The sequence below is a fragment of the Planococcus citri genome, chromosome 3, assembly GCF_950023065.1.
Source record: "Planococcus citri chromosome 3, ihPlaCitr1.1, whole genome shotgun sequence".
In the NCBI taxonomy this organism is placed as follows: domain Eukaryota; kingdom Metazoa; phylum Arthropoda; class Insecta; order Hemiptera; family Pseudococcidae; genus Planococcus; species Planococcus citri.
This window is the reverse complement of record NC_088679.1, coordinates 57,448,023-57,470,917: the sequence shown is the minus strand read 5'-3', so window position 1 is coordinate 57,470,917 and position 22,895 is coordinate 57,448,023. Positions and strand designations below refer to the sequence as shown.

Sequence of the window (22,895 nt, the reverse complement as noted above, 5' to 3'; positions counted from 1 at the left end):
ATTTCTGATTGAAAGCCCAAGCCCCAAAACCTGAAACCACATCCCTGTTTTTGTGTCATGAATTTTTGTGCTGCTAAATTCGTCAGTTTTGAATTCGTTTTTTTGAATGAACTTTGAATTGTTTGAAATTTTACTATAGCGCTACCTATCGGATGAAAAAAATTCCCAAAAAATTTTAAAGAAAAAAAAATACACATAATTGGCCAAAGAGAAACGAGTAAATTGATTGAATTTTGTGTTTGAGTCAACGATGGTTCAAAAAATATGTCTTAAATGGATAAATAATGCCTTCACAACACAAAAAAAATACAACTCATTTTCAAATTTTCAGTGATGGAAATCCTGCAGCAATATCATTATCAGTTATTGTCTCGGATTTGAAAAAAATAAGAATTATTTGCATGTGTTTTTTAAACATTCAAATAATCAGTAGGTATCTCCCTATCAAAGCCCTCTATTTACTCAAAATACTGTGAAATTCTGTTCGTTCAGGGGAACTCGTTTTATAGGTACAAAAGTACGATATGTACGCACAAAAAAAAATTGGGGATTAGTAGATCAAAATTTTTCAAACAATTATTAACCACCCTCTCTTTGGTATACCTAATTTATTGCTTCACCTCGATAAAGTATAACGCCCCATCATCGTCGTTTTAAATTTTAATAATTAATTACACGGGTACTTTTAATTACATTCTCTCTCAAATATAGTTATACCTACCTACCTATATATTGCTCGCAATTACACGTTACAATAAGATATAATTATTTTAGAAAATCTCAATTGAAAAATATTTTATAAACCAACATCGCTCTATTTCTTCACCATCGAATTGGCAGCAATTGTCGTGTATTATTCATAAGTGATGACAAGGGTGAGTGTGGTTGACGCCCATCGTATCGTCACTTTTGCCAGAGAAAAGTACTATAGGGTTGAGTGATCGGCAATTGAATTCATCGTCTTTGTAGCTTACCTATTCCTCGTTCGATGCGTGAATTATTGAACGGTATCCCGAGTTGAAAAATCCTAGCTGTGAATGTGTTTTTATCGAGTAAATATTCCCATCATTACTTATATAATTATTCTAATTTTGAACGTTTTCTATTCCACCCTCTACTGGTAGAAGATCTGGGGTGAGTGTTTTCTTAAAGCTTTTGAAGTGGTCTTCTCTGACAGGGGAGGTATATCCCAACTGGCTGATTTTTTAAAAAATTAGACCCGGTCAAAGCTAAGTCGAAAGAACAGGCAAACATGCATCATCACTCATCAGCCATACTTTCAGGTGCTAAACGCGTTTCTCGATTTCTGGTAAATTTTTGAAAATCTAAAATGAGAATAAATCAGATATCAGGCTTATAGGGTTTCTTCTGTTTGGTATATCACAGATTTTAAGGTGTATTTTTCGGTTTATTTCGATTTTTAGACTACGTAGCATACTTTTACTGTTAATTCAAAGAATAAAGAGATAGGTACTTAAAAAAATGAAAATCTGTACCAATCTATTTTTTAGCAGGAAAAAAATTTAGGTTAGGAAGTACCTAAGTCTAGACCAAAGCTTGTAAGATCTCTTCAAGATTACAAAAAATATAGGTAACCATTCTTAAGTGCAGGTGTGCCTGTTTCGTTGTGATTTAAAAAAAAATTTTATAACGTACGTATTTATTTTTATTTTCACTTCAGAAAACGTAGTTACAGTTACAGTACTCACGACTAGCGATAGATAGCGTTACGTTAGGGGTATGATTTACTTCTGTGGTGCCTATAATTTTTTTTTTTAATTTGATTTCACTTATGCAGGGTGTCCGGGGAAATGGTGGTGTGAACTTCAGATTTGGATATAACCGGTTACGAGTGAAAAAACAAGTTGCCTATTTTGAAAATTGAAAGGGCAAAATACGTTTTCAAAAAATCCAACAGCCAAAATCTACTTTTGACCATAGGGATCGGTAGTACTTTGAAAAATGAACAAAATGACCTATTATGACTTTTTGCCTAAGTTGCAAATTGAAGGAGCTACAAATGAATTTTAATTTCAAAAGATTACGATGAAAAAAATGAATGTAGAAAAAGAATTGAATCCTACGTCAAAAAATAAACAAATTTTGCTATGATCATTTTTTTCTTAATTCAAGAAGTTTTTGATGCTCAAAAATTGTAAATTTAATAAAATTTTTAGCAGATCAAAAATTGTTGAGGTTCAAAAACTTTCTGAATTTTAGAGTAAGAAAAAAAATGATCATAACAGAATTTGGTTATTTTTTGACGTTTTGTTTGTATTCATTTCCGCATTCATTTTTTCCATCGCGATTTTTTGAAATTAAAAATAATTTGTAGCTCCTTCAATTTTTAAGTTGGGCAAAAAGTCATGCTTAATAATAGGTAATTTGTGTTCATTTTTCAAAGTACTATCAACCCCCATGGTCAAAATTGGATTTTGGCTCATAGATTTTGGAAACGTATTTTGCCCCTTCAATTTTCAAAATAGGCAACTTGTTTCTCTTACTTTTTTTCATATTTATCACTTCCCAGACACTATGCATAGCTTTGTCCGGTTTCAAAATTTTTTCGTCAGGTGGGATAAGTAGTTAAGTATACCTCCTGCGAGTGTCAGCTCAAATACAGAGCATAAAAACGATGTTAATGATTCTAAAGAATTAGACTGATTTGTCAGGTTTAACGTCGTGTACTATACACGTGTCATTTTTTGCTTCAGCATCATTCCAGCTCATCATTTATCCAACAGGAGTTTTAGGCACGGTTTATTTCATTTTACCTCTTCTTTATGTTTTCAAATTTGAAAGGCATACGTATCAAGAGTTGGCATAATTCGAATAAAATTCCCTCTTGGAAATAATAAAGTCTCATATTCACTATTTAATAATGTATTATAGTTTCGTTAATAAAGTTTGTCATGTAGGTATGTTCTTGTTAAGAACTTTTCGCTTTCCTTTGTACTATCTGAAAAAGCTCGCTGTTTACATTGTGCATTGTGAACATACGAAAGTATTTTCTGTATTGTTTTTCGAATAAGTATACGAAGCCTCTTCTTTCGATGTCTATATTTGCAATTCGTTTTGCGGAAATCCGAAGTCAGCTAATTAAGTTCCTTTGTTCGTATTTGATCGCGAATTTAATTAATTTTTCTTGTTTTGCGAATGTTTTAGGATTTATTTTGAGGTTGTTATTTATTCGATACGAGTTTTCCACATAATGAGAATCCAAGTACATACATACCTACCTAATTTAGAAAGTTGAATTTATGATTAGGTACCTACTTAATGAAAACCGCTGGTGTCATTTTTTCGCAATGCAACGGGAAAAGTTGATCAAAATTTTGAGAACCTTTTTTTTCTCTGTAAATTCATTACATCTATCATTATTTTCATTCACTCACAGTCAGAAATACGTATAAGTATGTATTATTCATACTATACTCGATATAAAATCGGTCCATTAAACTAGGTACATCGTAATACTACGTATATTCGTGTATTATTTATGGGTAAACATTATTTAAATCATCCCATCGTTGCATTCTTCCAAATTTGCATCTATTCACGCTAGAAGATGATCTAGCGAGAAAAGAACCCGTTACATTTAAAGGATTATACGTACATATAAGTCTAGCCTCATATATGTACGAGTAGTATTCCCAATAGTCCGAGATGACCCTTACTAGCCAAATTTCCGCTCCATTTGGCGACTCGTCGTCGTCCCCAATGCAAATAAGACAATTTTTCCTACACGAGCTCTTATTTATTTGCAAAATTTCCAACTGTGGAATTATTCATATAGCGAGAGAAGCCTGTGTTTGGGTTTATTTTTTGACAGCTACGACTGTATTACTGTCGCTAATATATTTGGAGCATTTGTATTATATGTGAAAATGTGAAAGTAATTTGAGAGGACGAAGTGCACAACTGCACGACCGCACGTATCTGGAAGTGAGACTTTTTTTTACCATATGGATGCGTTTATTGACGATTCGATGGATCCAGGATGGCAACTATTCGAAGTGGACATCATGGACATGCTTTTGTTTCTTCAATTCAATTTTTTAGGATTAGAGGCGTTGAATGTGATTACATGATAACCTTAGTGGCCAAGAAGCCTTTCGAAATCAAATATGTTTCAATCTGGAGTCAGAAAATGGTACTTTTTTTTTAGAAAATACCTCTTGATTGTCGTTTTTGAAACTCATGATGGGTATTACTGGTTTCATTGAACTGGTATCTGCGAGTCATTTCCATGATTCCACCCCAGAACCAAATTTTGTGCTTCTGAAGTCCTGCAGCTGTACAACGTTGGGCGAAAAAAAAACAACTTGATTGAAGTAGGTAGGTACCGAAGTTTGTCGTAATAAGTTCAATACATACACTAGATGCACATTTTTATAATTCTTACCACCCTTTTCAGCCATCAAAAGACATAGTTTTACGACTCGTTTTATTTGCTCGTATCCCGAATACGCGATCAAAAATGCCAGTGCAGGAGTTTGGAAAAGTAAAAAGAAGGCGGAAAAAATGCGATCGTCGCCTTCTTATACTTTTAATGTTTCGTCGGTGCAATTAAAAATATTTTTTATTCGATCGATTCGATTCCTCTTATGGTATTGAAAACGACGTGATATGATTGGTTCGAACGATGTTACGCCAGTAAATTTTTGATATCTCTTTTTCATGGTACGTAAATTTCCGAGACTATTAAATCGTTTCCTGCAGCATTTTTTCGGTATATTCTGTCGATGTAAGTAAAGCCTATCTGCTTTTGTGAAACATTCAAAGGCGCGTATTTTATAGGCTCGTATACAACATGATTTAATATCTACATTATACGTACGTATAGAAGATGAGTATGAGTATGGTGGTATTGGTACAGTTTGATCGTAATATATAGGGTAGGTACCTATCGAACGATGGCCCTTCACTCAACGAAAAAACATTACTTTTATAATCGTAATAATGTCGTAAAGCTTGCCTGCTACGGTAACGCGACAGACCATCACAAATACTTGTAACGATATCGTGGTGGCGACATCATTTCGTCAAATTGCTTAGACATTTGCTTTACTTTGTATGGAAAATGTTCAGCTTATTTACCATACATTTAGTTTTTTTTAATTGTGTGGATATGGATATACCTAAATGTATCAGAAGCTCGTAGGTTTTACATCATCATTGGAATAAAAACGAAATTGAAATAATGGATTTTTTTCAAAAAATACTTTATTATAAAAATACACATTTCATATTGCAAAAATAATAATTCATAATAAGATATGGTGAGCGTATAAGCGTAACAATATTTTTTCATATCTAGAAAATATTTATAAAAAGATAATGAAAATAAGAATACCGGAAGACATAGGTATCATCAGTACGATACGAAATAAAGACGAGAGAAATGTCAAGGCTAACATCCATACAATTTAATGTACCAATCAATCTATCACAACTGAGATAACCACCACTCAAAGATACAGAATTTCACCAAGACTAGAGTTAGTGAAAGTCTCAGGGATTTTTTTCCTTTTGGTAATTTCTTTCGAAGAACAGCACAATTTATCCATGACACATTTCTCTCAATAATACAGAGTAATTACTTAGTTTTTGACTAGCAAATAATATGAAAGCACATCTTGATTGCGATGTTCTTCCAAAATATCGTTTGAAATGGAATAATTCTAATATTTTCGGCGATATTACTTATTTTTCGGAGTTGTGGGCGTTGAGGATACTTTAAAAACCAATGGATTAGAAACTCGAAAAATACTTGGTAACATTGTCGCCAAACTACCGAAAACTTCTTCAGATATGCCCTGTAAGCGTAACATAAGAGTTTATGATTTATCCAGAAGATGTATATATTTTTATTTTTTTCAAAACTATTACCTTGGGAACTAAAAACTGTAAATTCTTCAAATCAGAACCGCCCCATGAAGCCATTTCAATCATGAATCCTTTAACGCATTTGAACACTAATTCAGCTCGTTTTGTACACCATGCTACAGTCATTTCCTGTAATGAAAAATTTCCACGTATGTACTTATAATTTAGCAATGGTCGACGAATATTTATTCAAGTATGAGAACTTTTCTTACTTCGGTCATTTCGTGCATTAGTAAAACTGGTATCGTTAAAGTGGTAATATCATTTGAACAAGCAGTTTTCAAAATATTTCGCAAACCCAAAATAGCAGAATGTCTCGAATTAATATCACCTATAAAATTGAAACGAGAATATTAGATATGTGTATATTGATTTTTCGCTCATTATTAACAAGACTTACTTGATCTTAGAGAGTCATCAACAATTAAATGAAAAATAATATGAACTGAGGATAAATTGGAATGCTTGGTAATGAAGATATCACCGGTTTGTAAATGCTTCGAGGCACTTCTTCGACTCTGGGATAATCAATTAAAAATATTATCAACAATACATTCTCACAATTCACTCGTACTGCAAAAATTAATTTTACTTGTTGCTCAGACGTGGTTAGGTTACCAGGATGCTGACAAGAATTTCGCCAAACGATCGCATCTTTCGTTTGAGTTTTCAAACTTTCCAACTGCTCCGAAAGGTTAGGAAAGTGAAATTCAGTAGAGCTTTCACAAACTTCCCCGAATTCTAAAATACGTGGAATGAATGTTTAGAAATATAATTATGTTCAATCGAACCAGCATAAATACGAGGTTTACCTTTAGCTAAACCCGTCAGACCACTAAGATCATTGGTATCATTCAACATGACTAGCCCGCATAAATCATTCGAGTAAAGGCCCAAAGCAGTTTGAAGTCGGTGTGGGGAAAGGTTTACGGAATTCCTGTGCAATTAAACGTACTATAAGAGACATGTTGCTCAACGAGGGCACGAATATGAAAAATTATTTTTTACCCATCAGTAGGCAGTTTCATCCTACAAAAGTCTAAAATATCAGCCGACATTATCCTGATGTTGTGCATTTGTTTCATTTGTGATCCTAAATGAATGGTAAAGCTTTCTTCCATCAGTGGTAAAGAACTTTCTGGCTTTGAATCGGAAAAAGCCAACACTTCTGAAGGAGACGAAGGTGAATACCTGAAAATAATTGTTTAAATAAGTATAAGGATGTTTTCCGGGTATATTTCAATTTTACGTGAAATACTTACAATCCAGTATTTGTTTGATGTTCTTCCAATAATTTCATAATCCATTCTCGATACTCTCGTCTCTGGGTTTCTTTCAAAGTATCGATTTCACTATTCCATCGACCCTGTGAATAATAATGAAAAAAACAACAAACAAATTAATACGTGTTTCATAATCGAGTAAACCATTGTGAAATGATAAGTAACCTGTAATAGATTCTGATCTTCAAAATGTTTAGCTACGATTTCATTAATATAAGCTTCACTGTCCATTTTACCACTCCAATTATCTACTTTTTCTAAAGCTCGTTTCGTTTCCTCCGTTTGTCTAAACATTGTAGTACAGAAATGATTACTTCTGCGACACAAAAATATACACGAATAATAACCAAATATTCACCTCGAAGTTAAATTATTAATTTGTACGTTTTTCTGACGCATCAAATGTGAAACAGCTAAGGCGTAGGATTGCTCGACTTGTAACATTGTTTGAAATGCAGGCCCAGAATGTACCAATTTATGATAAACGTTTGAAAAAACTTCGCTATCCGATGCTCTTCTTTTTTCTCCATGTTCTACTGTTTCCTTTTTTTTTAATGAAAAGCACAACATGTTACTACTGATAATAAGGGGGATGCTATTGTGATGAATAATAAGATCAATACTTCTTTATAGAGCTTTTCCCATTTTTTAATCACTTCTTCAACGTCAATCTCGTTAGAACGGCATTTTTCAATGGCAGTATTGGCTACGTCATCATGATATTCTATGGTTTTATGTTGAATAAACTCCTCCAAAGAAGATTGAAGTTCTAGAACAACATTTGGCATAATTTATAAGTATGTGCAACTATATGTTCAGCAAATAGAATTGAGAAATACCTTACTTTTTTCCACAAAACAAGGCAGTTTCAAATGAGTGATTAAGCGTTGAGTAAGTTCAGAAATTGATCCGCCGAACGGAATTTCTACAGGTATTTCTAAGTCATAACTTTTATTCGTTTTCAACGTCGGAATCGAGAAGTTGAAAGTTTCAAGATTTTTCCGCTTCACTTCTTCTTCTTCGAAACTCATTTCACGAAAAGATTTCGACAGTAAATTCGCATAAATGATATTGGTTTTATTAAAAAATTACTCCGTTTTCGGTTTTTGGAATTTTTAGAAAAAATTTGAATTTTTGAATTGATAATATCCTTATCACTTGTGTATTTTTTTTGTTTACATTGACGTTCGCTGGCATCTCTGAAGATGGCACTGCGTGAAACTTGCAATTTTTCATTTTTTTAAAAATTGAGTTTGAGACGTTTGAGTGTTTGAGTATCAATCTAGTATCTTTGATTTTGATCATATTGATCATTGATGGATGATGGAATGATGGAAAAAGAAAAACTAAAAACTAAAAAGCAACTAACTATAAGAATAAGACTCAAAATTGGTTCCAGTAAGTTGAGGAGGAGGTGAAAACAATAACATTTTTCTTTGTCTTTACTCTTTAGCCATAGAGACGACTGAGACTGACCCGAATAAAAAAATTTACCTACAAATCCAAGAACAGTTGATTCGAGTTTGTAGCCGTTGACTTTAATTATTTGGGTCCTTCTTGTGGGACTTTCAGAAATTAATAAATCCAAAAAATCCGCCGAAGGTTCCAAAATAGTTTGAATTCGAATTAAACCATCATTCATGATTCATGAGTTTGGGAAATTCTTAAATAGGAATATACGTACCTAAACTTAAACCAAATTTCAACGTTCCAATTAAATTCAATTGAAAACTGTTTTTTCCCTTAGAAGTTAGACAAATTTAATGATGCTTTCAGTTTCAGTGGAGGTTAATTAGAATAATTTTTTGAACCAAGCATCTAAAAATAAATTAAATACATACATACATATACCTACTGCTGTACCAAATTTCAAGTAGGTACAGATACAGACCCTTTCTTATTTTTCAACTCTTGGCAATAAATTTTTAAAAATTCGTTGAGCTATTTTTCATGAAGTGACTTTGAACTAAATAAATATAAATATAAAAAATAAAATTAAGACAAAAAGTTGTTCGTTCCCTAAAATTCACCCTCCCACCCTAAAACGATTTTTTCGAAAAAATGTTTCAAATAGGTACTCATTAGTCATTAATCACTGTTTTGATATGTAGGTAGTAAATTTATTTTCAAACAATGAACACATTTTACAAAGCGATCGGTATACTTGTTAAATTTTAGCATAAATCTAACGTATTTTATGCATCATTTTCGCTAGTACAAAAAAATTCTGACAGAAGTTGATTATCAAATTTTTTAAAAGTCATAATATCTTGCGCACCGTCATTAGAATTACAGCATTCATTTTCTATACTAGCGTAGTCCAAACTTCCTTCCAACGTACGTGAATTTGTCGTTGTCAATTTTTTATCCTCTACTAAAATAGTAGAATCGTCTGCCATTATGGTTGTCGGGGTAGTTGTTGCCAAATTATAACACAAGTCTCCCAGTAATGTATTCAGAGATTGTACTACTGATCCGCTGGTAAGAGTGTATAATAAGGTTGATTGCGTAGACGGAGTAGAAGAAACAGTTCGTGTTACATCTTCCGTGAGGCAACTCCCTACTGAAGCGACCGAAGAAGTGGATGATGAATTTGAAAATGAGGTCGTACTATTATCGGACATTGTCGAGTAATTGAAAATTTCATCAGTGAATTGGTTAAAACTTTCATCCGAAAAATCGAGTAGTGGCGATGTTGTATCACTCGTAGTGGTGGTATCTTTGTCTGTAGTTTTGCTCGTAATTGTATCATCTTTTGGATCTTCGGTTTTACGCATTTTAATTTTCGAATGCATCTGATCCATGTGCCTACGTAAATTACGTGATTGACGAATAGTGACACCGCATAGCTTACAAATTACTGGCAAATCCGAAACTATTTTTTTCTCATCCGGAACAGGAAACCCTGAAAATGGAAATACTTTCGTTGATTACGCTAAAAAACTTTTCAATATGTATAGGTAGGTACTGATAAATTTTAACTATAGGTACCTACTTCATCAACAAAACTGAACTACGCTATTAGGTCTAAACATTACACTATGATAGATTGTTACACAGAATTTTATCAACAGGATTTTAAAATAAGACTTAATAAATTGGATGATGCGAGGTATTTTCAATTTGTTCTTCACCATCGATCTTGTATGTTTACAAATACGAGAAACCGTTCCAGTTTAGGAAAAAATATTCGTATAAAAAAAAAAATACCGCTGTACTACTTAAATATAGGCGTATAAGTACTAACATTCTGTGCATTTTTCTATCTTCAAAATTAATATTATTTAAAACAAAAGGTTGACTATATACCTACCTATTATCTAAAAAGCGTTTTCTTCATCTTGTTAAAAAAAAAAAAAAAAAAAAGGTGCTTTGAGTATGCAAATATTAAACTACATAGGTAAGTATCTACTCTACTTTCTGACCAAACAAAAAATCATGCAGTTATCAAGTTACCAAAAAATGAAGAGAATAAGCTAAATCAGTTGTTATGTGACGCTGTGCATGAAAGATCGGTGCAGATGTATTTTACCAAAAACCGTGCTAAATTTTCGTGCCAATATTACATCGTTCTATCTGTAATACATAATGGATAGAAGAATATTAGATCTAGATTGAACTACGGTGTACATTATTGCATGTGGAGAAGTGTTATTACATCAAACTTTTGCATATCTGTGTGATTTTTATTATTACATGCGAGTGTAAAACTCATAAATAGGTAGTAGTAATCCAAGTGAAATAACTCAGAACACCATCGCTTCAAATAAATAATTTTGAATAATGAGGCGGTGCTCGAAATCCAACGACAGTTCTATCACACACATTGAGACAAACAAAAATCAAAGTTATTGATACCTTCAACTTGAGAGTACGATTCATTGGACTTATGTTGTAGGGCAACATTTTGTTCCAATGGAGAAATGTTTGTGTTTTCTGACGATGTTTTGAATAGTTTAGGAGCATTTGTCGCGTTTGAATGAGCAGTACTTTTCTCCTCAGGTTCTAAGCAAGAATTAAATTTTTTATGTCGCTTTCTTTTTTGTGCTACAATTTTGGTTTCGTCGTCTCTGCCATCATCATTTTCACTTTGATGCGATACAACATTGTTATGATCGCTTGGTTTTACTTTCTGAAACAACAAATCAAACGCCTCGTATGTAGGTAAGTGAATTCATCTCACAAGTCACAATTTTTTTAATTGAAATTATTCATGTGTACCTCCACAGTGGTTGTATGGGAAGATAACGAAGAAGGTAACGAATTCAACACCAAAGCTGCTGGTGATAATGCGCGGATATCTAAAAATTGAGCGGCTTGTAATAAAGATGGCAGTTTTTCAGCAACTATGTTGATTTCTCCGTGATAAACAAAATTTAAAATGGTTTCTAAATCAAATGCTGAAATTCCGGCTAACATTAAGATAGGATGTTGGCAAGTTGTATTCTGTAAAACAAAGCAAGTTCCTGGCCATTCAATACATTTTTTACGTTGGTTTGATTCAAAATAGGTAAAATCAATAGTTTACAGCTTCAAAGAAATACGAGAGTAAAATCTAAATAGGTATAGGCACCTTTAACAAATCCGTTAACAGAGGACTAGCTGCGCTCAAGATTAATTTATGCGCGGGAAAATGTTTCCCTCCAGCACTAACTGTTACATCTACGAAATCTTCCTTGTGCCGTAAATTTTGTGCAGCAACGCTTAAAGAGGTACTGAATTCTGACCACGATAGACTGTAAATTTTACTCGCGTTCAAATCCACTTCATTCAAAACCATGTCGAATAATCTGAAACAAGAAAATTTCTTAGTACCTACTTACCTATTTCTAATTCAATCCAGTTTTGTTGTCAATAAATTAAATACGAACCTTATTCGCTTACCTAAATGTGCAAAAAAATTTCACATCATCGGAGCACAGTTCGGAATATATAAAAAGACTGAAGGAAAAGAAAGGGTCATATGTTCAGTAAATCAATACTGGTGACTGAGCTTTACTTTCTACAATTTCAGCTGCCGAACTTGGAACTTTCAGCTTTCGCCATCAAAACCAAAGTACGCCCTCTGGCGGATTAGTTTGCAACTAGCGTAAGCGGTGAAGATCTCAGAGCAACATTTTCAAAATTTAATCAAAGTCGCAATCGTAATTTCGAGACAAAAACGATGATTCTAATTTCTAAGAATTGTTTGAGAATAAAAAATGATGAGTACATACATTTTTTCGCCGCTGGGAAGTTGACTTAGCTGCTCATTGAAACAATGTATGTAAACGACCTTTATATTAACGTAGCAGATCTCGCATTTAAAGATTTGTGGGAAACGTTGGCGGAATAAACATGAAGTTGGCACTAAGAAAGCAAACAATTTTTTTTTAAGTGGCAAAAGAACAAAAATAAACTGAAACATTTTTTGGATTTACTTTTTAAAAATTAAAAACTCGCAGAAACAAAAAAGAAAAATAAGAAAAAAGTCAATTACAAAATCAATGGTCGGATCAGTCGATTACGTTTGGAATAGGAATACCACCCGACTGGATTTTTTCAGCATCATTCATCACCAATATAGGACTAATATAGGAGATGAATTTTAATTTGCAATTAATTTTATTTAGATCATGACTCATGAGCTGCTTGATTTGCAAAATGTAGGTAACATGCTTTGTTGGTTAATTTTGTTTTTGTTACGAGTGTCTGTTTTGGTCTCTTTGCAGCTCAAATGATCCTCATCCTCAAGTAACATTAAGTCTACTCTGGTACAAATGATCCAATATATTTGACAAACTCGATTGGTCAAATTCAATTTCAAATCGGATTTGTCAGATATATTGCATCAAGTGGACGCTCTGATTACCCTTCAAATTTTATTTGAAAAATTGGACGAAGCAATTTACTATGATTTGATGGTTTTCTTGCGAGCCCTGAATTTTGTCCAATAAAGATGGCAAAAAAAATTATAAAAAAACAACGTCCAATTTCTGCAAAATATTGATAAAATCATTTAAAATGAAGGAAAGTTTCAAAAATTTGATAAATAATAGTTGAATAATAGGAAATTTATTAATCGTAATTGATAAATGACATTTTCAAATTTCAAAATAAGTAGGTACCAATGGTACCATAAGTATGGGCATGGGCTTCCTCATATTTTGAAAAAATATTGATTTTCAGTACAACTTTCTAAAATGTGGGAATTTATCATCCATTAGCGATATAATTTTTCGCATAGGTAACTAGGTAGATGAGATGTGAAACTGAAAGTGATGATCTGGTGAAGTTCATCTTGGTTTCCTGGATCTTATTGACATGTCGTCATGAAAAAAACAAAGTCGTATGTATGTACCTATGTAGGTATTCAAAATGAAAATTATAGTTATTAGTTAATTTGAAAATTTGTTCCAAAATTCAAGTGTAAAATTTTAAATTTATCAAGTTTTTTTTACAGCGATTTTGGGAGATACTCGAGAATCTGAATTTTGGCAAATTTAAAATCTACTAGAATCTGCTAGGGTGCCTATAGTAGCTTTTCATAATGGATTTTGAACTTTATTGAGTTTTTTAATAAAGAGAGAAGACTTGTGATTTTGAAAGTTAGTGGTTGAAATCTAAAGAGTGTTTGAAAAAGAAATTTAAAAAAAAAAATTTAATTTTAAATTTATTCGTTGATTTTGATTTTTTTATACTTCAAATAATAAATCATCATCATCATCAACTTTAAAAAGTTGTTCCAAAATTCAGTGGCTAAATTATTAATTTGCCTTCTTACATTGTATTGTTTTTATTTTTTTAGTTTAAATTTGTTCGCATTTTTCTAGTTGTTGTTTAAGCATAAGATTAAGTAATTATAAATAAAAATATTTTATTTTTCAAACAAATGGATATATTTTATTTCTGCAAAATGAAATAATTTATCGGAAACCCAGACAAAAGCTTGCAACTAAAACCAGATTTTTTGAAATTTTACAGTCTCTGACTGTAAAAAAATTATAGCTACAAATTGAAAAAGTTCTCGAATTTGATCCATTTCATTACAATTTATTTGTCGGAATAAAGATATCGTATCTTTTGATGAAAATACCTACAACTTGAAATTTTCAATTCTATGTTCATCACCCTCAACAGCATTTTCTCAAATCTTACTTTCGGCTGTAAAAAAAAAAAAAAGTCCTCGAATTCATTCCATTTCACCACAATTTTATTCACCAGAACATCAATTGTATTTCTCAATCGAATTCTTGGAAAATCATTTTCGTAGAAAAACTCCACGTTTCGAATAAATTCTTGCGCCTTAAGAGTAGGCAACTTCAAACACGTTTTGAAATTATTCCAAGCAATGCGACGGTTCTGCTGGATGGGTAAAAATACGCTTCGACCAGATACGTGCAGTTCGCAATCATTTCATTAAATTCTTATTTATCGCACGGTTAAAAATTATATTTTTCACTTTTTCAATTTCCAATGAGTTACATAGGTATAGGTGTTTCGAATTAAGTAGGTACATAACTACATATTACGAAAAAATCTCAATATATACAAAGTTTTTCCAATTACCTACCTACCTAGGTACTCTATGTACGTTTTTTTGTACCTACAACTCATGAGCTAACCATGAACTGTAAAATATTCATTCTAGAACGCATCGGCATCGTTTCAAAATCACTTTTCCTAATGGCACCTTCCTAATAATGTTTATTTATAAGGATGAAAAAAAAAGATTTGCCGAGCAAGAAACAACGTTGGTTTGTTTATGTTTTTGAAAGTATACGATGAAAATGAAATGCGAAGAAAAGGTCTTATTGCGTCATGCGACGTCAATTGTTGACTGGTTGTTCATAAAGTTTACAGGTTGTATCCGTCGAAAAGCATTTTCTTTGTTTGTTTACGAAATTTCGTTGAAAACAATTCATCAATAAATACACGAAATTTCATGAACCTTTTCAAATCGCATTTCGGTTCCAATGCGTAGTCATGCAGTGTTATCGGTTTCCAATTTATTGTTGATTTCGAGAATAAATGATTCGATTATTGTCTTCATTTTCATTACCTATTTTTACGATAAGCGCGTGTGTTTTCAAATTTACCAGTCGCCGATGATCTGAACTATATCTCTCAGTTTGCTCAAGTACATAAATTGATGAAAGATCGTTTTCGGTTTACATTGATAAATTTCCTATTCAAGTACTTACCTGCCTCTTTCATCCCATAGCAAAATATACCTACATAAATGGACGAAATTAATAGTAGTTGATGAATCTGATTTCTTTTACAGGACCTTATCGTATGTACATTGTAGTTCAACCTACCTACTTATTTTTATTCAGTGAAATTCAAACCATCCTTTTGAAAATAAATTACCTATGTAAAATGGATGGAAGACGTTGAATTATTTCAAGTTGAAAAATCCCTCCGAAATAGAAAAATGTATTACTCTTGTTAAAAAACACAATCTGACAAATTCGATCTAATCTAACGTAGGGTGTAATAACCTAGAAATTATAAACACCCAAAAAAAAAAAAAAATACTTATCCAATTTAAAAAAGTTCACGTTCACCTACTTATCTCTCAAAGCATAATTTTTGCTTATAATTCGTTCAATTTTAGAAGTAGACCATTTTGTGGAATAACTTTTTTCGTTAGTCTCAAAAAGTTGCTCCTGAAACCATATTATTTAGGAGTTTTGAATTTTGAAAATTTGGGCACTTACTCTCCAATTTGATCAACTCTTTGTAGTCAGAAATAAAACGATGTTTTGAAATGGGTGGATAAATACTACAATTAGGTAGGTAGTTTAATATTCAGCTTCGATAGAAAAGAAAAAACATATCATTTGGCGAAGAATAAGGAATTTTTCTAAAAATACATTTTATTTTTCATACAAGTACCTGGGTAAATATTTTTCATTTGTCTCAAATATTTACGTACCTACATCAGAAAAATACTGACATGATCAATTTGAAAATAAGTTTGTCTTTTTCTTTTGTAATGTGTACCAAGTGCAAGAAGTGCAAACGTATAGAGCTACAAAAGAATATTCATATTTCATATGGTTACCTGCAGAAAAATTCAAATCATTTTCCACATAAAATCGTGGAAATCTAATTCAACTCATCGTAGGTAGGTAAAGGTATACTCTATAGTAAAATAATTTCACAAGCATAATCATCATATTATTTTATTGACGAAAAAGATGAATTTGCGCAATAGATAAAATGATGATAATAAATTAATCAATCAAATAGATGAATAAATAAATAAATGCAAATGAATGAATGAATAAATAAATAAATAAATAAATAAATGAGTAAATAAATAAATAAATGCAAAATATGAATAAATAAATAAATAAATAAATAAATAAATAAATAAATAGGTAAATAAATAAATAAATAAAATAAAATGATACACGAATAAATAGATAAATAAATAAATAAACGATCAAATAAATAGATAAAAATATATAAATATGAGGAAGATTAGAATGAGCAATGGCATACGAAAATTCAAAGATGGAATGAAAAAATTGTACATAAATTATTATTTTTTTTTGAAAAAAGTAAATACCAAAAAAAAATTGAAATCAAACGTAGAGCTTTAAATAGATAGGTATGTCTGAGTTACTATAAATATATTAAAACTTGAATAAATACAAATTTTAAAAAGAAAAACAGAGATAAAAAATTAAACAGCAAGTAAACACGGATACAAAATAAATGCAGGTAGATAATAAAAATATATTAGATTGAAAATGAGGCACAAACGACACCAGTATATATGGTAGTCGGTATTTCAACAAAACAGGTGAACGATTAAATACGCGAAAAAAATTTAACACAGTGTAGAGCATCATCAAATATTATGCTTCAGTAAGTTGGAATATTCGAATAAATAAATTAAACATTGAAGTAAAAAAAAAGAAACAATCGTAACATTTAGACAAAATTGACGATTAAATAAAGATAGAAATGAAGGGGATGAAAAATTTGAGGTGTATATGTCACGCTGAGATGATTTCTTCGCTAACACTCTGTTTCGATAAATTTGGTCGGCGATTCGAGCTGGGCGCTACTTCGTTGGTGACTGCTTCGTTGGGCGCTGTCTTCACCGTTCGCCCTTTCGTTGACGTTCGCTACAAGATTTGAATTCGATGTCACGGTAGGACTACTCGTATATTTTGACAACATGGGATAGCTTTCGGATGCGGAATTATCGGAGTCATAGCCATCGCACCTTTGCGTTGGTTCATTCGTACAACATGTACAACAGATTGTACAAATGATAAATCGTAAAATTAAACAACCCAATGATACACCTGACACCTGCGCAACATATTTTAACAACCTTTCCGAATCGTTGAAAAATGTAGGCGTCTCGTCGCGATAGAATGTGCGAGATTGCACGGCGGGTAGAAGGCGGCATTTTTTCATCAATACGATATTTCTATATACGAATTTACGTGTAACATTAGGCGGCTTCCGGCCAGCTTTTACTTCAGAGATGACTACTTCAACGTCCCCGAATGGATTAGTTTCGAAAATCCGTACACATAGATCGTATAGATTGTCGTACCCAATACCAGTCTTATTCTTGACGTAATCTCCAGCTATCTTCTTCAACTCATTGTAAAATTTATAGTCTTCGATAACAGTAGGTTTAGTGTATTCGATAATTCCAGGTGTCTGTGTAGGGTGATGAAAGTTGTTCTTAGCTTTTGTTTCATTTCTTTGGCAATTATTGATATTTACAAAGAGATTTCTTAAACCTCGTTGGCAATATTCATGCGCATAATGTTGATTTAATAAACCGCTAGAGTTATCGAAACGCGTATCCCTGAATGTGTTGTTCTCCTTTATAGTGATGTATTCTGTGCGATTGAGGTTAAACTCAAATTTAGGAAAATCATCCGAATCTTGTTGGAGAACCCATGGCAAATCTCTCACCGAGGGAAACTGAAAGGCAACGAAATATATAATAATCCATGCAAGGAAATAAATATAGACCTCATATTTTAAAGAAAAATTCTTGCAACAGCCACCGCTGTCATTGTTATCTTGTAGTAATTTGTAGAAGTTGAACCTTGTTTTTCGCACTTCGTTGGCAAGATGTCTCGCTTTTTTCAACTCACGATTTCTTTCGACCTGCTGTCTTGTTAAAACACAAGCAAGCGCGGACCAGAACGGTAGCGGCGAGAGACTTTGAATCGTACGATCAGGCGATACAGTTTCCGAATTACCATGAACTTCGGCTTGTTGAACATTTACGTCGACAACATCTATTCTGTTGATGTCGTTCGATGGATTATTATCTGCGGCTGCTTTTCTTTCTTGTTTGTCTCCAGCGCCGGAATTATTATCAGTACTCGTTTGCTTGGATTTATCGGCAGTAGTTTTAATTGGGGGTGTTTTAGAGGCAGCGTTAGAAGCACTTGTTTGTTTAGGCGATCCATTTTTCTCCTCATGAGCTTCGGAAGACAAATTGGGGCAGGACTTTCGCAATGTGTTGCGAAGATCTGTATATTTTTTCGACTCACTTGATAATACGGCCAGTTTTGCTGGAGCACGAGCAGGCGTGGACGTGGACGGTAACGACGAGGGACTTTGAATCGTATGATTAGGCGATGCATTACTCGGATCATGATGAACATCAACAACGGTTTGTATTTCCTTTTTAGGCGACTGAGCATCATCGGAAGACAAGTCGGCCAAATCCCCTATGGAATCTTCGAAGTTTTCCTCGCTTGATGAGGTCTCGTTATGATTAGGCGATGCATTACTCGGATTATGAAGAACTTCAGCATCGAATCGTAAAACATTTTCAGGCAACTGAGCACCATCGGAAGGGCGGTCGGTGACAACATTGCTGGAAATTCCTATGTTTTCCTCACTTGATAAGGTCTCGTTTATTGGAACCAAACCAGATATGGACGCTAGCGAGAGATCTCGACTCGCATTTCCATTATTTACATCTTTAGATTTCTTCGTATCCTCGGGCTCGGTTTTTTTGTTCCGTTCGTCTTGACCGTTTCTATCAGAACCACCGTCCATCGTAAATTTATCCCGGATCCTATCCGTCAACAATTAAAACAAACACCGAATTACAATCATACCACATTACTTTAGGTACCTACACTGATTTGAATATTAGGTAATTAAATTCTCACATAAAATACACTACACTTGCCTGTTTTGATTGAAGAAATGAGTAAAATAATCACGCAGGAACGGTTTCAATAAATTCGATTTTAAAACACAATGTTTGTAGGTAAAAAAACGACGTAATACGTGAAAACAGCGACACCGAAATCAACAAAGGTATTCACCTCCAGTTTCAGAACGTATAAAGTTGAGTGTAAACTCGACAAATCACGATTAGCAAATGAATCTACGTAATATTATTACGCGTAGATAATATTTTCTTTCTGCAGTTTTGAATTGACAGGTAAAAGGCGGAAAACTTTTATCAGAAGTGTTGCCATAATTGCGTAGATTATGAGATGTAGGTACAACTGTGTACAACTTCCCGTGAGGCCTTGATACGCTGATATTACGCTGACGTACTTTACGCCTGAAATACGCCAAAATAACCATGGTAAAATTGTAGTATAATTGTCGTAAATATGAAAATTCTGCATACGCTCAAAATACTGCAATATTACAGTGGTATCTTTAGCGTAAATTTGCAGTTGGTACCATCAACGATGCATGTACCAACGTATATTCAGAGTACAAAAGCGAAATTTACGGGCAATAATACGCAGGTAAATTTGCAGTAAATTTACGTCAAATTTACCTGCGTATTATTGCCCGTAAATTTCGCTTTTGTACTCTGAATATACGTTGGTGAATGCATCGTTGATGGTAACAACTGCAAATTTACGCTAAAGATACCACTGTAATATTGCAGTATTTTGAGCGTATGCAGAATTTTCATATTTACGACAATTATACTACAATTTTACCATGGTTATTTTGACGTATTTCAGGCGTAAAGTACATCAGCGTATTATCAGCGTATCAAGACCTCATGTGTGCCTCACGGGATTTGCACATATTTTGGCTAAAATTTCCCATTAAGAATTGGAATGGATTCATACTTCATTTAGAGGAGTGCATGTCGCATTTTGCGTAACTTGCACTATCTAACCTGTTTATATAGTTAATCTGTTTTTCATTCAATTTAGGTAGAATAAAAACGTCTTCTTACAGATTTTAATGGATTCTAAGCTAGAGGTACCTACTGTACGTCTACAGTGCATTGCATACCTATTTATTCAGTTGGTATAAACAACACAAACAGGCATCCCAATTATGTTACCTACTTTAAAGTATTGGTTACTGCTCTCACCAAAAGGGGTTACTTTTGTTACTATTTTCATCAAAAGGTTACCTTTTTTCGATTTTTCACTGTAAATTAGAAAAAAAATGCAAACAATTTCAAATAATCGTTTTTTTAAAACTTAGGTATTTCTTTTCATCGATAATACTCGTACGTATTACCCCAATTAAAATATTCGTTTTTATTTTCATCACTATCTACCTATTTTTATTCCGATTAAAATACTTCTTCGTTATTCAAATAATATTCATCAATCATCAACTAATTGAAAAGACAGTAGATAGGTACTATAAGGTATATTGTCTTTTTTTTAATATTATAAATAGGTAGGTAGGTTATAATTTTTATAAAGTTAGCCTATGTTCCTAATGAAATATTTTAGAATATTTTCTTGAAATTATATTCTATAGGTAGGTACCTACTACCTATACAACTTGACTGAATGAGTAAAATGATTCGAATGCGTGACGAACTGATGAGTAATGTGTCATGTTAGTGTCATGGGAAGGGACTGAAATTGAAATTTTTCCAACTTTTTTCGTCAAATTTTCTCAACTGTTTACCCCAGACTTCCTCCAGTACTTTTTATGCCAATGAACCAGATATAAGATATTGTTCGAACAAATTTTGGAAGGGGGAGTTTGAAAATAAAAATGTTGAATAATTTTAAATGTTCAAAAATAATGCTTTTATCCTACTGGGTCATTTCACGTCAATTCGACCAAAAAGTGGTAGGGAGGGTCGGCGATTTTTAAAAATTTTTCCTATAGAAAGACCTTTTGAAGGAATGACCATGACCAATGGCGCAAATCGCAGCACTCTAGCCTTTTTTTAAAGGCTGCTAGGGGGTGTCAAAGTTTTCAGTGAACTTGAAATATCATCCATTTCAGGAAAGGATTACTCCATAACCACGATACCTACTAAAATGAAACTTTTCCTAATAGTTAGAGGTTTTGAAAGGCTTTTTGATGATATCATAAAAATCAGTGTTGCCATTTTTTTTCGTACGAGAAATTAGCTAGAAAAGTTTCAAAACGTAGTTTTTATATCGTTCCGACTCTCAAAAATTTTAAGAAAAATATATTATGGACAACTTTTCATGCTGAACAACGTATTAAAAAATTGGGATGGCATTATTTCGGGAAGTCGATTTTAGAAAATTGAAAGTTTGCGAAAAAATGCAATTTTTTGATTTAAAACATGAAAAACTGTTTTCACTGGTGAAGTTCACCCAATTAGCCCCTATTTTTACGTATTCGTTGAAAAAGTTGAAAACCCCCCTTCAATCGATGAAATAAACTCATCACAAAAAGAAAAAAATCAAAATTCGAAAAAATTCAATTTTCAATTCCAAACACCAAAAAAGTTTAAATTTATTCAATTGCCTTATTTTGGCCTCTTTCTGACGTATTTCATGAAAAAGTTAATAAAAATCACACTCATAGCAAGAAAATTAAAATTCGTTTATTTTTTGAATTTTTTCGAATTTTGATTTTTTTTGTGATGAGATTCATTCCATCGAGTGAAAAGGGGATTTTCAACTTTTTCAACGGATACGTAAGAATAGGGGTCAAATGGGTCAACTTCACAACTCAAAACTTTTTTTCATGTTTTAAATCAAAAAATCGCATTTTTTTTGCAAACTTTCAATTTTTTTAAATCGATTTTTCGACATAATGCCATCCCAATTTTTTAATATGTTGTTCAGCATGAAAAGTTGTCCATATATTTTTTTCAGAATTTTTGAGAGTCAGAACGATATAAAAACTACGTTTTGAAACTTTTCGAGCCAATTTTTCGTACGAAAAAAAATGGCAACACTGATTTTTATGATATCATCAAAACGCTTTTCAAAATCCCTAACTATTAGAAAAAGTTTCATTTAAGTAGGTATCGCTGTTATCGAGTAAACCGTTGCTGAAATGGATGATATTTCAAGTTCACTGAAAACTTTGACACCCCCTAGCAAGCTTTAAAAAAGGGCTGGAGGGCTGCGATTTTCGCCATTGGTCATTCCTTCGGAAGGTTTTTCCACAGGAAAAATTTCAAAAAATCGACGATCCCCCTTACCACTTCTTGGTCGAATTGACGTGGAATGACCCTGCTTGAAAAAAATTTGAATGATTCCATTTGCGAGGTTGGAGCTGAAATCCAAAATCAAAAATTACCTGTAGTGATTAGGGCCCAAGTGAGACGAAGGCAAAAGCTCTCGAAAATTCACAATTCTTCACTTTCTTTAGAATATACCTTAATTTTTATATTTCCAAAAAAAAAACAATTTTAGCAAAAACCAGAAATTGTTTTCGAATTTTTGGCGAAAAATAGGTTTTTTTTTGATATTTTAGCAGAAGTTGGGACTTTTTGGCAGTTTTGACTGAAATGCATTAAAGGGG

At 32.7% G+C, this 22,895-nt stretch overlaps 3 protein-coding genes across 6 annotated transcripts; all 3 read right to left on the bottom strand.

The window, feature by feature from the left end:
* Positions 1 to 5,285: 5,285 nt before the first annotated feature.
* Positions 5,286 to 8,322, bottom strand: LOC135841217 (protein C12orf4 homolog). The gene is made up of 12 exons (XM_065358067.1): positions 8,017 to 8,322; positions 7,796 to 7,941; positions 7,531 to 7,715; positions 7,338 to 7,458; positions 7,152 to 7,255; positions 6,898 to 7,080; positions 6,702 to 6,826; positions 6,482 to 6,630; positions 6,290 to 6,407; positions 6,102 to 6,220; positions 5,893 to 6,018; positions 5,286 to 5,819 (listed from the first exon to the last, which is right to left on the bottom strand). The coding sequence occupies exons 1-12, from the start codon at positions 8,201 to 8,203 to the stop codon at positions 5,703 to 5,705; spliced, it is 1,680 nt and encodes a 559-aa protein (XP_065214139.1). The 5' UTR covers positions 8,204 to 8,322; the 3' UTR covers positions 5,286 to 5,702.
* A 948-nt stretch (positions 8,323 to 9,270) lies between these two features.
* On the bottom strand, positions 9,271 to 12,193 carry LOC135841216 (transcription activator GAGA-like). Of its 4 annotated transcripts, XR_010557859.1 has the most exons (6): positions 12,044 to 12,189; positions 11,746 to 11,962; positions 11,394 to 11,618; positions 11,031 to 11,304; positions 10,629 to 10,748; positions 9,945 to 10,077 (listed from the first exon to the last, which is right to left on the bottom strand). XR_010557859.1 is itself a non-coding variant. In XM_065358065.1 (5 exons), the coding sequence occupies exons 2-5, from the start codon at positions 11,950 to 11,952 to the stop codon at positions 9,368 to 9,370; spliced, it is 1,416 nt and encodes a 471-aa protein (XP_065214137.1). In that variant the 5' UTR covers positions 11,953 to 11,962; positions 12,057 to 12,193; the 3' UTR covers positions 9,271 to 9,367. The 4 variants fall into 4 exon arrangements, 3 of the variants coding, with proteins under 3 accessions (XP_065214137.1, XP_065214136.1, XP_065214138.1); XM_065358065.1 differs by lacking the exon at positions 10,629 to 10,748 and having other exon boundaries at positions 9,271 to 10,077; positions 12,057 to 12,193; XM_065358064.1 differs by lacking the exon at positions 10,629 to 10,748 and having other exon boundaries at positions 9,271 to 10,077; positions 12,044 to 12,190.
* Positions 12,194 to 16,326: 4,133 nt separating this feature from the next.
* LOC135841215 (uncharacterized) lies at positions 16,327 to 19,639 on the bottom strand. Its single transcript, XM_065358063.1, has 2 exons — positions 19,348 to 19,639; positions 16,327 to 19,230 (listed from the first exon to the last, which is right to left on the bottom strand). The coding sequence occupies exon 2, from the start codon at positions 19,209 to 19,211 to the stop codon at positions 17,187 to 17,189; it is 2,025 nt and encodes a 674-aa protein (XP_065214135.1). The 5' UTR covers positions 19,212 to 19,230; positions 19,348 to 19,639; the 3' UTR covers positions 16,327 to 17,186.
* Between the last annotated feature and the right edge of the window lie 3,256 nt (positions 19,640 to 22,895).

What these genes read in the sequence shown, in the direction of transcription:
- LOC135841216 (XM_065358065.1), bottom strand. Translation starts at nt 11,952, where the DNA reads ATGGTTTTGAATGAAGTGGATTTGAACGCGAGTAAAATTTACAGTCTA. An exon ending in CCCATACAACCACTGTGGAG is followed by an intron (nt 11,305 to 11,393) that starts GTACACATGAAT and finishes TTGTTGTTTCAG; the next exon opens with AAAGTAAAACCAAGCGATCA. An exon ending in ATCGTACTCTCAAGTTGAAG is followed by an intron (nt 10,078 to 11,030) that starts GTATCAATAACT and finishes TTCCATTTTCAG; the next exon opens with GGTTTCCTGTTCCGGATGAG.
- LOC135841217 (XM_065358067.1), bottom strand. Translation starts at nt 8,203, where the DNA reads ATGAGTTTCGAAGAAGAAGAAGTGAAGCGGAAAAATCTTGAAACTTTC. An exon ending in ATGAAACTGCCTACTGATGG is followed by an intron (nt 6,827 to 6,897) that starts GTAAAAAATAAT and finishes TTAATTGCACAG; the next exon opens with GAATTCCGTAAACCTTTCCC. An exon ending in TAACCACGTCTGAGCAACAA is followed by an intron (nt 6,408 to 6,481) that starts GTAAAATTAATT and finishes TGATTATCCCAG; the next exon opens with AGTCGAAGAAGTGCCTCGAA.
- LOC135841215 (XM_065358063.1), bottom strand. Translation starts at nt 19,211, where the DNA reads ATGGACGGTGGTTCTGATAGAAACGGTCAAGACGAACGGAACAAAAAA.